At 38.5% G+C, this 14,776-nt stretch overlaps 1 protein-coding gene across 1 annotated transcript in view; it reads left to right on the plus strand.

The window, feature by feature from the left end:
* LOC137308418 (early endosome antigen 1-like) overlaps positions 1-14,776 on the plus strand; it is a 498,139-nt gene that overhangs the window by 251,993 nt on the left and 231,370 nt on the right. Inside the window, exons 14-19 of the mRNA XM_067977151.1 lie at positions 2,258-2,425; positions 3,650-3,733; positions 8,766-8,933; positions 9,488-9,730; positions 10,846-11,076; positions 14,182-14,412. Of these exons, the coding sequence (XP_067833252.1) occupies positions 2,258-2,425; positions 3,650-3,733; positions 8,766-8,933; positions 9,488-9,730; positions 10,846-11,076; positions 14,182-14,412 (1,125 nt within the window). The remainder of the gene's footprint in view (positions 1-2,257; positions 2,426-3,649; positions 3,734-8,765; positions 8,934-9,487; positions 9,731-10,845; positions 11,077-14,181; positions 14,413-14,776) is intronic.

A 14,776-nucleotide genomic window follows, 5' to 3' on the forward strand; every position in this document is an offset into this window, starting at 1 on the left:
CACAAAGACCGCCTACTTTCACCTCCATAATATTGCCTGTCTCCACCCCTGCCTCAGCCCATCTGCTGCTGAAATTCTCATCCATGCCTTTGTCACCTCCAAATTCAACTATTCCAATGCTGTCCTGGTCATTAACTATCTCTCCCTCCCATTCATCATGCTCCATAAACTTCAGCTCACCCAATACTCTGTTGCCTGTATCCTATCTCGCACCCAATCCTGCTCACCCATCACCCCTGAACTTGCTAATTTACAGTCCCCCAACTTTTAATTCTCATCTTTGTATTTAAATGCCTTCAGGGCCTTGCCCCTCCCTATTTCTGCAACCTCCTCCAGCTCTAGAACTCCTTTTCCTGAACTCTTGGTTCCTCTGACTTTGACCTTTTGTGCATTCCCACTTCCCAACCATTGCCAGCTATACCTTAAGCCATATAGCCCTTACACCCTGGAATTAACTGCCTAAACCCCTCCTCCTCCCTACCTCCCTCTCCTCCTTTTAGGTCTGCTTTCAAACCCATCTCTTTGACTAAGCTCTTGATACCTCTTAATATCTCCTTCTCTGTCTCGGCGTCTATTTTTGTCTAATTATGCCTTTCTGAAGCACCTTGGAACATTTTTCTACATCAAAGGAACTATATAAATGCAAGTTGTTGTTGCAGTAAATAGAGGCTCTTGATGGTAACTGGGAGGTGGGGCTTGAAGCTCAGTTCAGGTAAAAATGGACATCAAATTTGCACACCACGAGGTTCGGAGAGGAATGTGTGAGAGTGAGGGAAGGGTCCATTAATTTATAGAGTTTTAGGTGGAACCCAAACAGGAAATGTTCAGACTTGCTGATGTCGAGGGAAGGAATTTTTTTGCTCATTAGGACAGCTAAGCAGCCGAACAGCGCCTTGGTGGCCTAGGAGTCAAGAGTAGTGGCAGAAATGAAACTGGGTGCTATCAGCATACGTGCCTATGAATGATGTTGCCAAGAAAAAGAAGGGCACCAAGGGTGGAGCCTTGGGCCACTCATAATGTGATTGTGTAGGATACAAGATATGTACATACCTGAGTAACTGTTATGCAAGATGGTTCTTAAGCAGCATCTTAATCACAGTATGTCCTGCTCTATGTGAGACTGCATGAAAGAAAACATTCCAGGGGTGATCAAGCCACCATAACCAGATTGGCTGCACCCACTACGATACCAGCAACCATTTTTCCAGACCATGGCATAGCTATCTGACAAAGACTTTGCAGAACTGCTTTCTTTGGGGCAGCAGAGAGATACGTGCAGAGCTGTGCCATCTGCCGCAGCTAGAGCTGCACCTGCCTTGCAGCATTGGTTTGGCATATAGAGGGACTGTAATGGTTAGCTTGGCTTGAAATGTGACTGATTTTTTGTTCCAGGCATGCTGCAGTGCTGACCTATGCGAATAGCACTGTGGAGTGACACAGAGGGCAATGCTCTTTGCTAAGCAGCTGATGCAGCATTACCTCCACTTTGGCAGCCATAAAACAGAGGGTCAAGTGCTGGGCTGTGTCACCACTTATCTGCACCATACTTGCACTTCTGATTCCCTTTCCCTCCATTTTTACCTGCAACTTAATCATCTGTCCCAACAGTCTTGCCAAAGGCTGCCAGAGTTAGAATCCCTTTTGAGTCTCTTCAAAAGCTTTCAGAATTTTTGTCATCCTTTTGTGACACTTCCTTTAATTGTCCCCATCAGTGTAAATTTGATTCATACTCAATTTTACTTTCACAGCATTAGTGTACTCCCTAGATCGATCTGAGTCTGCACTCGGCGCCGTCAATAATTTACACTAGAGAATTGACTGCTATTTGCAATTGACCTTACAGACGGGATTTTGTTACCATTAAGAACTGACTTAGACCTGGAGACAAGAATTGGCCCTATTGTGTTTTAAAAATCAAGAAGAACTGAAAATAGATGATGTGGTGTCATTAGAAATTGAACCATCAAAGTGAAAGTTCACATGACAGGATGATGTAATATAGTTTTAATGTGTCATCAGAACCTCCCAGCGAGTTATACAAGATTTGGATCCTGACCGTGAACTAAGCATATTGATATGTCTAAAACTTTATTTGAAAGAGGACAGCTACATCTGCTGTGAATAATGTATTATGGATGACTAACTCTGAATTGCTTACACAAATATATTCATATAGAAAATTGTATTAGGTGTTAGAATTCAAGGACACGATGAATATGAATTGAAATAATGGCTGCAGCTTTTAGTTCTATCTCAGTTCCTCCACAGAGAAAAACTCATGCAGAAGCTAAAAGAAGAAACAATGAAGTTGACAGACCAAATAAAACAGCATTCCCAGGATATCAGCAAGCTCAGCAATGAGAAGCAAAAAATAGAACTAGAGATGGCAGTAATTACTGAGAAGCATAGAACTGCTCAACAAGAGGTATATTAGAAACAAGTCAATACAGACATAAATTGTTGCTGTCACTCTTTGCATATTTTTATGAATATTTGGATAATTGGATAGTACTTGCACAGTGATTTTCCTACTTTAAAATTAACGATAAGTTAGAATTGTCATTCTGATATTATTAAGAATGTAAGGATTTTAGGCAACTGGTAACCAAATAAGGTTAAGTAGATCAGTATTCATTGTAAATTATTATGCCAACATTACAGCACAGCTATTGTTTCTGTGATCAGTTGTCAGGTGTCATGCTTCTTGGCAGATCATTGTACCTCATAAGACACTGTTGTAGCTCTTGTTTACTCATCCACAGAGCATCAATAGTGTTAGGGGCTGTGGCGAGTATTCAGTTCTACTTAACCTTACAGGTTACAAGGTCAAGTCTTCAAGAGCTGAGTGAGAAAAAGATAAAATAGGAAATATAGTTAAGCTTTCATTGTTGCAAGCAGTCAAACAACTATATGGCATTTGAGATCTTTTGATTTTAAATTAAATGTTACCAGGCATTTGATAGTCAGAAGAATTGATCAAAGTCAGCAAATAAATGTTAAGTTACTTATAGTGCATCTTAAAAATTGAATGTGCGCTGTTCTCCAATGAAGCTCGGTGCTTGAGTACTACAAACCAAATGTGTTGATCAATGACATTTGCTAAGTTATTTCTTTTATTTTAATTTTATTTTTTTCAAAGTAAACTTAAAATTACGTACTTTATATACTGCATTAATGTTTCCTCAAATAATTATTATACAATTTTGTTTAACTTGCATCCTAATGTTCTGAAAAAGAATCAATAAGATATCTACTTTGGAAAGTTATAACCAACATGGGATGTTGAGGTCTGTGCCACTGCAAGCTTGAAAGATAAACAAGAATTGGAATTAATTTTACGTTTTATAATCCGTGTTCTTAGTATGACCCTTTTCTAACTTTTCCGTGGCTATATTGGTGCTAAATGTGGGCACTAAAAGATGGTGCCTTTTATGGATTTGTGCTTGTATTTGCACTTCTCAATAAACAAAACAAAAAAATAGAAATCAGCATATATTTTTTTCTTAATATAAGGGAATCTCTATATTGAATCCTGGTGGCCAATGATATAGGCAATGATTTATTAATCCTAGTTTGATCATATTAGATGGAATTATTTAGCTTACTGTACTTGATATTCATATCCACATCATTTTGTTTGGATACTCAGGTCAGCAACAGGGATCAGATTATTCTAAAACTGAAGACTCTTTTGAAAACTGCACAAGAGAAATACACAGGTTCACAGGAAGAAGTATGTATCCTTTTTGTTTTATTTTAGCCAGCAGGATAACATTTCAGTAAAATGTTATAGTCTTAACATTTATGTCAAGTTATCCATGTTGGAACAAAGCATCTTATTTATATTTAGCTTTATTTTTTTCAAACATTGATTGTTCTTCAATCATTTAACCTCCTCTTACAATTCGTTAGGCCTTTATCCACCTGAAAGTATTGTGCTGCACCTTCACCACAGGAATGCTATCCTTTTAGCCATGCCACATAGCGGAACGTTTTGTTGCGTTCTTTCATCCCCATTGTGTATGTATGTGTGTATCTACACACACAGATCTCATTCTAGAAGCATACCTCAAATCTTTTGTCGGCAGAATTTCCACTGTTGTCAGCACAGAAGGAAAAAATGACCATTGTCTTAATTAAAAGACTCCAACTAAAAGCTTTGTGGAAGTGTTTTATGATCATTTTAGGGTGTAATGCGACAGTAATTGTATTGTACTTTCGATTGCTGCTAAACGAGGGACTCCAAACTCTTTGAGGGCCACATTGCTGCTACCTCTACCTCTTAGCTGCCTAAGTGGGTGCAACAGTGGGAATATACAGCATTTCGGGTGGTTTATGAAAGGTACCAGGAAAATATTTCCTGTTTTTTTGTACAAGTCTTCTCTCTGTAAACAGAGTTTAGTTCTGAATAAGTTCTCACCAGAACCCTTTGAATCTATGAGTCCTATGTTTCTTGAGGAAGAATGTTAGATTATTTATTGTGAATGAAGACTTTTTTTTGAAAGTAGTTCAAAGCACATCATGCACATAAAACATTCCTTCTCTGCTTGTCCAACATTCTCTTTCTAACCTGGTGAGGCTTGGAACTCTGTTGCTTTGTCACTGTTTTAAGTTTGCTGGTTGTAATTTATTGATTCAATGTAATATTTTAGTGCTTTTAATGGTTACTCAGTTCTCACTGCTGTCACCTAAGGTTAAGGAAATGTAAGTCTGTCTCAGAAGGAGGCGTCACTGTCTAGGGTGCAAATTTCTCATAGAAATAATATTCCATGTCATTTTACCCTAGAGGACGATGACAGTTCTTATTAGTGCATGGAAGTTCAACTTCTTTCAAAGAATGTGAAAGAATCTACCTGTAGTAACTAATGCAAATGTGAACTTGGCCCATTGGTAGCGTTACCACCTCTGAAGGTCGTGAGTACAAGTCTAACTCCTGGAACTTGAGCACATAATCTAGGCTGACACTTCAGTGCAGTACTGAGGGAGTGCTACATTGTCAGAGAGGCCATCTTTTGGATGAGACTTTAACCAAGACCTTGTCTGCTTGTTTAAATGGACATCAAATATCCCATGGCACTATTCAAAGAACATGAGAACATAAGAAATAGGAGCAGGAGTAGGCCAATCAGCCCCTCGAACCTGCTCCGCCTTTCAATAAGATCATGGCTGATCTGATCCTAACCTCAAATCTAAATTCATGTCCAATTTCCTGCCCGCTCCCCGTAACCCCTAATTCCCTTTACTTCTGGGAAACTGTCTATTTCTGTTTTAAATTTATTTAATGATGTAGCTTCCACAGCTTCCTGGGGCAGCAAATTCCACAGACCTACTACTCTCTGAGTGAAGAAGTTTCTCCTCATCTCAGTTGTGAAAGAGCAGCCCCTTATTCGAAGATTATGCCCCCTAGTTCTAGTTTCACCTATCCTTGGGAATATCCTTACCGCAAACACCCGATCAAGCCCCTTCACAATCTTATATGTTTCAACAAGATTGCCTCTCATTCTTCTGAACTCCAATGAGTAGAGTCCCAATCTACTCAACCTCTCCTCATATGTCCACCCCCTCATCCCCGGGATTAACCGAGTGAACCTTCTTTGTACTGCCTCGAGAGCAAGTATGTCTTTTCTTAAGTATGGGAGCAGCAGGGATCAACATTTATCCCTTGGTCAATACCTCCAAAAACAATTTAACTGGTCATTTATCTCATTGCTGTTTGTGGTACCTTTCTGTGCGCCAATTGACTGACACGGTTGCCTACATAACAATAGTGACTACAATTCAAAAATAATTCATTGGCTGTGAAGCACTTTTAGACATCCTGAAGATGTGAAAGGCACTATATAAATAGATGTTCTTCTTTCATTCTAACATTTGTTTGACTTTCCTTTAGAGCTTTTCTGGAAAATTGAATCTGGATGCTCTTTTTTTTCCAAAACTTCTTGCGTTTCGCATCATCAAGATTGCAAATTCAAGTTCATGTTGCATTTTTGCACCAATTCATGGAACTTCTGCAAAGTTAGGGGACCCAGTGCATTTCATGAAGTGTTTTGCATCAATTCTAAGGGACTTCTATAAAATTCATTGGGTCCTTGAACTTTGCAGAACTAAATCGATTTTGTGAACAATATCCACCCCATGAGAATCATACAACCTTACCATGGTTGCTAAAATTCCAACCCCTTTATTGTTATCTGTTATAGAATATTCCACTTTGTTGAAAAACTAAATGCAGTTTGGTTTATCCGGAATGCAGTTACATTTTACTTGTTGCCGCTTTGCAGTTCAGAGCAGAAACTATTGAGGATTTCATTGTCCGTTTTCCCACTCTTCCAAATAGAGCCAGCTATGAGATGTTTTTTAGTGGTAATAATGAAAAGTGTATAAACTCCAAAGTATTTTCATAGCACATGACTTTGTAGTAACGACTGAAAAGTTACAGATTGAGAGTGTTAAAATATGTCAGTTTGAAGCATGAAGTGGTCATCTGGTTATAAAAGTGATAAACTCATAATATACAAAGGATAATCAATGGCAATGGTTATGTACACACTTTGCTATAGCCAGCAAGTGAAATGAAGGAACATTGTCTTACAGTAAAAAGAGATTGCCAGTGACCTGTGCAGATGATTAACAGTGATAATTATTTTCCAAGACCAACTTTTAAGTCACTACTGCGATCTGTGAATGTGACAATCATATATTTCATGTGACGTGATAACTCAAATATAACACATGAAATTTTAGTAAAACCAATATTGTTTTCTTACAGTTGTATTTAATATTTCAGGAAAGACTATGCACTCTTGGGCTTAATAAAATGTCTAGCATTTGTTTCTTGAAAATTTTTGATCAGAGATAAAATCTACGTAAGTGTAATTGAGCAATATCATGCAGTTGCATTTCTAGATATTTCATCATACAGAGATGAAATCAAGCTGTATGTTTTATACCAGAAAAAGACAGTAAAAATCCTTCCCTTAGTAAATTTATAATAACTTTTGTACTGTCAAACTATGTTTTCTGTTCATGTACAGTCCAACGAAGATGATATTGATCATTAATAAAAAAAATACAAACAACTCTACAGACAATTGTGAATATAAAACAAAAATGATTACTCACTATAGCAGTTTTGGGGGGTGATTTTAAACCCCAAGAACGGGTGGGTTGGGGGCGGGTGGGAGTTGAAAACAGTTGTTTTTTTGGGTCGCAACAGCAAAATTTTTGGACTTGGCATTCCCAGTGAGAAGCCTGTACTTTTCCGCGCCAATGTTAAACCCGGAAATAAAGCCGGGTTCCAGTCGCGACCCAAAAAACAATTATTTTCAACTCCCACCCGCCCTCAACCCATCTGTTCTTGGGGTTTAAAATCACCCCCTTGGTCTTCAAATAATCAATATATTTGATATCATCCCACAGAGTAAGAAACACCAGAGAGCAGAGGTTCAAGCTAAGGAAAGCTAAAGTGAATAGGCAATCAGTCAAAATTTCATTAGATAAAGGGTGATCAACACGTGAAACAAACTGCTAGTGCAGGTGGTTTATAACTTTAAGGCTTTCAAAAAAGAATAGAGGAGTTCCTGGCATCTGAAGAGATTCATCATCGTGATTATTTAAATGATATAGTGATAAAAGGGAAAATTGGACAAGTTGGACCAATGATCTTCTGCCTGAACTTCGATATACTGTCACTTTTAGAAATTTATGCCCTGAGTGCTCAAATGATCTGTTCCCCACTCTGCTGTGTATAAGGCCTCAGTCAAGCCATGCCCTTGGATCTTTGCTTAGATGAGACAACACTGAGACCCCAAGCAACAACAAGAACACTGAAATGCAAGGTAAACAAAAATATCTCCAAACCACACCAGGTCAGAAAGGGTAGGCTGGCAGAGAACTTTGTATGTACAAATTGAGTAGAGGTTCAACTTGCCATCCAGGTGTAAAACTGGAGTTGTTAATCGGCTGCCCATTATAGAAATAGCCTGACTTTCATTTGCATTGAAAACCTACCACTGAATGTCTTTCAAAAGAAGTGCCTATTTTAAAAATATCTAACAAGGATCAGTTGAGGCTTTATTTGTGTTTCAATTCCTAGTAAAGCGATAGTACTGAAAATAAGGAAGGAGCAGCCATAACTTATTAATGATCTTTTGCTCCATTCACATTTCAGTAGCCAGAAACATATTGCATCTGTGTATTGTTTTTGGCGAGAATTAGTGTGGAAATCCCAAGAGAGAAAGGAGAGAGAGTTCCCAATTTTTGTGGGAGAATGGTGTCAAACAATGGCTCAGACCAATGACAGAGACCTCATGAGGTGGAACTCGGCCTGGCCTGTGAAGTGATCGGCTGATTAATGGGGAATGGAGAAGCAGACATGTTTGGGGCTGCAATTCTTCCCACTCAGCTCCAAATAACTCCGCAGCTAGTGACCTAATGGTAGAGTAGTCCTAGCTGGCTTACCATGGCCTGTACTGGACCATTGTAAGGTTTTAATTTAATAAATTCCACCAGTAGCTCTATGCACACTCATGAAGGTCAAAACCCTGGATCTTGTCAACCTTTGCCTAAATTCTCTGACCTTAGGTATGTGGGATGTGTCTCTATAAGGGCTTCATGTAAGTCAAATGGAAACTCTACACTCTTGTGGATTTATCAGTTGTCTCATTTGGAGACTTAAGTACAATGATGGATTTTTGTGCATGCCAAACACTCAGCTGACAAAAAGCTGACAAAAATCACATAAATTAGTTCTTTTTAATAAACAGCTTGGTGTTCAGGAAGCTGAGATCAACAGGCTTACTGAAAAATTGAAAGATCTGCAGAATGAAATTCGCAAACAAAAGAACATATGCAATGTACAGGAAGATCAGCTGAGCCAGGCTGGGAAGTCAATTCAGGAATTTGAACATGAACGAGAAATGCTCATGGAAGAGGTTGGTAGAAAGCAAAGTAGGCTATTTCACATTTAAATTACTGAGTGTAACGAGGATTTTAGACAGTTATTCAAAAAGTACTTGATAATATTGACGTCTTTATATAAAAAATAACTTTGGAAATGACTGTCAAAAAGCTTCCTTCTTCCTATTTTCTCCATTAATGTAATTTCCACTTTGCCTCTTCTCTTGGTTCACTGATTGCTTGCCGATATCAGGTTCCACAAGGAAAAGAACCAGTCACCCTCCAGTAGCACCCCAGATGGCCATTGTTCAGTTTTGAGCCTTGACCGTCAATGTTGGTTGGCTATTCAACACAGGCATGACAGCCGAGCCTGATTTGGCCTCAATTGACATCCACACACACGCACTACCAGCAGGGGTCTCTGGATAGCATTCAGGATGTCTGACTGATGTTCCCCTTCCTAACCAAGGTGCTAAAAAGAGCTTTGAAATAATGCAGAGTGAATCAAAATTTTAAACTGTTTAAATTGTAGAATTTCATGCTTTAGATGATTATCTATTTGGTAAGATGCATTTTTTTAAAATTATAGATACAAACCAATAAAAAATATATAGCACAATTGCACAGTGATTTGGATGCCACAAAGCAATCTTACAATGCTGACCTAGAACGATGGTCACAGAAGATCTTTCTGTTGCAAAAAGAGTTGGATTCAACCATAGTTGAATTGCAGGATACTCTCAGTAAAATGCAAGAATTCAAGACAATAGGAATACAACTCAAAGAAGACTTGGAAAAAACAAAGCATCTTCATCATGAGACCATAAACCTAGTAAGTGATAAGAAAACCCTGACTATATTATACTAACGATCAGCCTTAACTTTTGACTAAATCTTTTTCAAATGATTTTTTTTACTACAGTGATTAGGCTAAACCTTCTAAACTAAATCTTCACTTCCATATATTGTCCTTACTATTGTCTTTATACATAAGTATTGAAAGAAGCAAATTTTTATTTAAACTCAAACTTTGGATTTACAAGGGGGAGTTACAGTTGGAGGCTTTTAACCATTGACATCAACTGGGGCATCCCACAATTGGGAAATAAAAAGCTATCTAGTTTTGTGGCTGTTTCAGATGAAGGTAGAATTTCAGTGAAGTTGCTCTAAACAAAAATTGCACTTGATGGTATTTTTCCACTTACTGACACACAATTGCTGCCTAACAAACAATTACTGTCTAACACAAACATTGGTGCAGAACAGTACATTCATCTTAGTAAATTTCTTACTAAGTGATATAATCTATAAAAGCTATTATAATGATTGTTCTGGTTAAACAAACAGTAAGCATATCCTATATAAATTGCTAAAACCGGCAACAGATCTGTAGTGTAAATGTGTCAATGTTTTACCTCTGACTTCTGTCTGGACTAGTCTTGGAAAAAACAAAGCATCTTCATCATGAGACCATAAACCTAGTAAGTGATAAGAAAACCCTGACTATATTATACTAACGATCAGCCTTAACTTTTGACTAAATCTTTTTCAAATGATTTTTTTTACTACAGTGATTAGGCTAAACCTTCTAAACTAAATCTTTTAGCAATTTACACTTTAAATAGGATATGCTTACTGTTTGTTTAACCAGAACAATCATTATAATAGCTTTTATAGATTATATCACTTAGTAAGAAATTTATTAAGATGAATGTACTGTTCTGCACCAATGTTTGTGTTAGACAGTAATTGTTTGTTAGGCAGCAATTGTGTGTTAGTAAGTTAGATGAGCAGAAATTTGATCCTTACACAAATAATTTCTGGAGGATAAACTTAAAGATTTCAAATGTACTCATTAATCTAATCTTTTTCCAAAGCCAAAGATCCAACACGTGCCAATGGGAAATGGGACTGCCTTTTAACAAAGCAAATTATTTGTTTCTATAGGTTGAACAACATGAAGACACCATCCAAAAACAGAATTGTGAGAATTTGCATTTAAGAGAGCAGATTGACCTTCTACAGGATGAAGTTACAAAAGGTCTCAATCAGGCAAAAGTCTCTGAATCTACTGCAGATCTGTACAGACAGAAGTATCAAACAAACACAGATAGAATACAAGACCTAGAGAAACTTGTTCAGAGCCTTGAAGAAGAATCAAAAGATTCAAGTAATCGGGTATATTATCTTTTATAAGTAGTTCTGTTTTACTGCTAGATAGCATTACTAATCATATTAATGATATATGTTTAAGCTTACAAAATCTCAGTACGTAAAACCATGCACCTGTATTACTTTACAATCAACACCAATGCAAAACGGTCTACGGGGTACACTTCCTTCTTCATCACCTGGGCAGTAATCTGGCAGAGCGAATGAAAATTACGCAGGTTCTATAACTGGTGGGTTGCTAAAGACAGTCTGAAGTACTTATTTGACACTGTATCTTCTGCCTTAGGAGATTCTTGCAGTGTATGGCTGGTCTTAGTAAGATAGCTACTGAGATGTTTCTTCAGGTTGTATTACTGATCTTGACACTGATAGAGGCATGGCTGAAGCTAGAGGTGCTTTGACGTCACAAATGTATGGGGTTAACTGTTTCGCATGAAGCCACACGAGCTACAGGAAGAGTATTGTGGATGTAATTTCCTCTGTGTGTAAAGTTGAAAAACCTTTTTTTACTTCAATTCAGTAGAAGATATCTTCTTTAACTTTACTACACATGGCAAAATTGAATTTTCAGAGGAAGGGGGAGGCATATCACCTGTGGAATTCCTAGCAGTACAAGAAACTTGTCTTGCACCATTCCAATGCTCCTGACTCTGCTCACATTTCTTTAAATGCATATATTGCTTCGTATCTAAGAATTAGATTCTAGAACATTGTGCTGCTAATAGGTACGTGACTCGCAACCTCTCAGGTGAGGTTATGCACTTCACTTTGTAATGGATCCCCAAAATTTATGATTTTTATTGGAGTCAGATTGCGCAGAGCTGGTGAACAGCAAAATGCATCATAACGGGACCAAATTTCCTGGTGTGCGTTAGTTCACAGGGTGTTACAGACCAGAAAAAGGGCGGAGACCTGTACCTACAGATCTTCAACCTTTTTGCACATGATGAGCATTTCCAGCAGGCAAATGAAATATGAATAACATAGAGGTGAAATAATAATGCCAAATGTATCATTTTCTTGTCTTCACGCTGTGCACATGGCACTTTTAAAGAACCTCCTATATATTGGGCACTCAGAGTTTCTGGGTTGCACCTTCAGGCTGAAAGGAATCTAAAGTGGGGTAGCACTTCCATTTTGAATTTAATAGTAGTTTTTGAGAATTTTTCAGCAATTTAAAAGCTTCTTTGTGCCACACAGGCTTGGGGTTAAGGGAATTTTTAGACCAGTTTTGGGGTTACAGTTTGGAGCTACCACCATAATCTTTGCACAGTTGGTGCCCCTTCAGAATACCACTGTACATGTGTTATTTGGAGGAAGATGAGAATGAAGAGGAACTAGTGGACACCAGGAAAGTAAGTCTGCATTGCAGGAGAAGAGCTGCTACCTACCATTACCCTGTAATCTGCATATATCAACCATTGAGGAATCACCTTGACCGGGTGGAGGGAGCAATGCATACAGAAGCTCTGATGTAGCAGAGAGGCAACGACAAGACTTGTACAGCATGCTCCAGGAGGATCTCAAACTAAACTACAGGGCAGTCACAGTGCTGCAAGTTACAGTAGCCTTGAACTTTTTGCCTTGGATTTTCAGGCTGATAGCAAGTATATCAGCAATATCCGACCATAGTTCACTGATGCCTAAAGTAGGTGACTGAGTCCTTATTTGAAAGAGCAAACAATCACATAATTTCCCCATGGGAAAAAGAGAACAACAGGAGAGAGCTGTAGGATTTTTCCAAATAATAGAATTTCTCAAAGTCCAGAGTGTAATTAACAGCATGCATATAGTTCTATATAGTGGATGGAGTATATTTGGATTTTTAAAAGGCGTTCGATAAGGTGCCACACGAAAGGTTGTTACACAAGATAAGGGCTCATGGGATTAGGGGTAATATATTAGCACGGATAAAGGATTGGTCAACAGACAGAAAACAGACAATAGGAATAAATGGGTCATTTTCAGATTGGCAGGCTGTAACTAGTGGGGTGCCATAAGGATCGGTGCCGGGGGCTCAACTATTTACAATCTATATTAATGATTTAGATGAAGGGACCGAATGTAATGCATCCAAGTTTGCTGATGATACAAAGCTAGGTGGGAAAGTAAGCTGTGAGGAGGACACAAAGAGTCTGCAAAGGGATATAGACAGGCTAAGTGAGTGGGCAAGAAGGTGGCAGATGAAGTATGATGTGGGGAAATGTGAGGTTATTCACTTTGGTAGGAAGAATAGAAAAACAGAATATTTTTTAAATGGTGAGAAACTATTAAATGTTGACATTCAGAAGGATTTGGGTGTCATTGTACACGAAGCACAGTAAGTTAACATGCAGGTACAGCAAGAATTAGGAAGGCAAATGGTATGTTGGCCTTTATTGCAAGGGGGCTGGAGTACAAGAGTAAGGAAGTCTTGCTGAAATTGTACAGGGCTTTTAGTGAGACTGCATCAGGAGTACAATGCACAGTTTTGGTCTCCTTACCTAAGGAAGGATATACTTGCCTTTGAGGCAATGCAACGAAGGTTCACTAGATTGATTCTTGGGTCGGCCATTTAGGACTGAGATGAGGAGAAATCTCTTCACTCAGAGGGTTGTGAATCTTTGGAATTCTCTATCCCAGAGGGCTTTGGATGCTCAGTCGTTAAGTATATTCAAGACTAAGATCGATAGATTTTTGGACTCTAAGGGAAGTAAGGGATATGGGGATCGGGCGGGAAAGTGGAGTTGAGGTCGAAGATCAACCATGATCTTATTGAATGGCAGAGCAGGCTCGAGCAGTCGTATGGCCTCTTCCTGCTTCTATTTCTTATGTTTCTTATGTTTCTACATAAGTGCGGGTAGTGCACTTCCGGCTCAGAATTTCGCCCGCCATATCAGATGCTTTTACAGCGTTATCAAATTTCTAGGTTGATATATGTCCAAGTCGGGATAGTGTGTGATGTGGACGGGATCTTGGAGATGATGGTGTTTGCAAGATCTTGCTGGTCTTATCTGAAATTAACTTTAAGACAATAAAGATGATGCGGTATAACTAGATTTTTATTTATGCTCATAAATAATAAATGCTTTTGAAATGAGATTGTTTATTCTCAGAATTTGGTATTGACAGATATTTGAGGTGAATGAGACAGTCCATAATTTAAAAGATGAAATGGTGACCTTGCAACATCGATATGAAGAAAAGTGCAGCCAAATGGAAACTTGTGAAGAAATGATTGATCAACTGTCAGAAGAGTTGAATGCAAGTCAAGAGGACTTAAAGAGCAATAAGGACCACATCCAGCAGTGTGAACAATTAATCCAGATATTAAAAGACGAGGCCCGGAAGGTGCAAAGAGAGGTTAAAATATTTAAATTACTGAATTTGTGTTGTGACCTGAAGTGAAAATTATCATAGATTCTGTACAAAAATATTGAACTGAGTAGTTGAGGGTGGGGGTGCTCAATATCAATATGTATATAAATGGATCACTGATGATATTGCTGACGGTGAGTTATATCCTTTGTAACGTACAAAACATTATTCGCGCCATTGATTTATGAGCCACGATTTTAAATCAGGCGGGAATTGGGCTGGTTGGGCTGAGATGGGCAGCAAACCGTTCTGACCTTGGCAACATGAGGCTCATGCAATTTTAGCTCCTGGGCCACATCTGCATATCCCTGGTCAGTTAGCCATGTGAAACCGGCGGGAAGTGGCAGCT

This window comes from Heptranchias perlo, chromosome 3 (genome assembly GCF_035084215.1).
Source record: "Heptranchias perlo isolate sHepPer1 chromosome 3, sHepPer1.hap1, whole genome shotgun sequence".
Taxonomy (NCBI): domain Eukaryota; kingdom Metazoa; phylum Chordata; class Chondrichthyes; order Hexanchiformes; family Hexanchidae; genus Heptranchias; species Heptranchias perlo.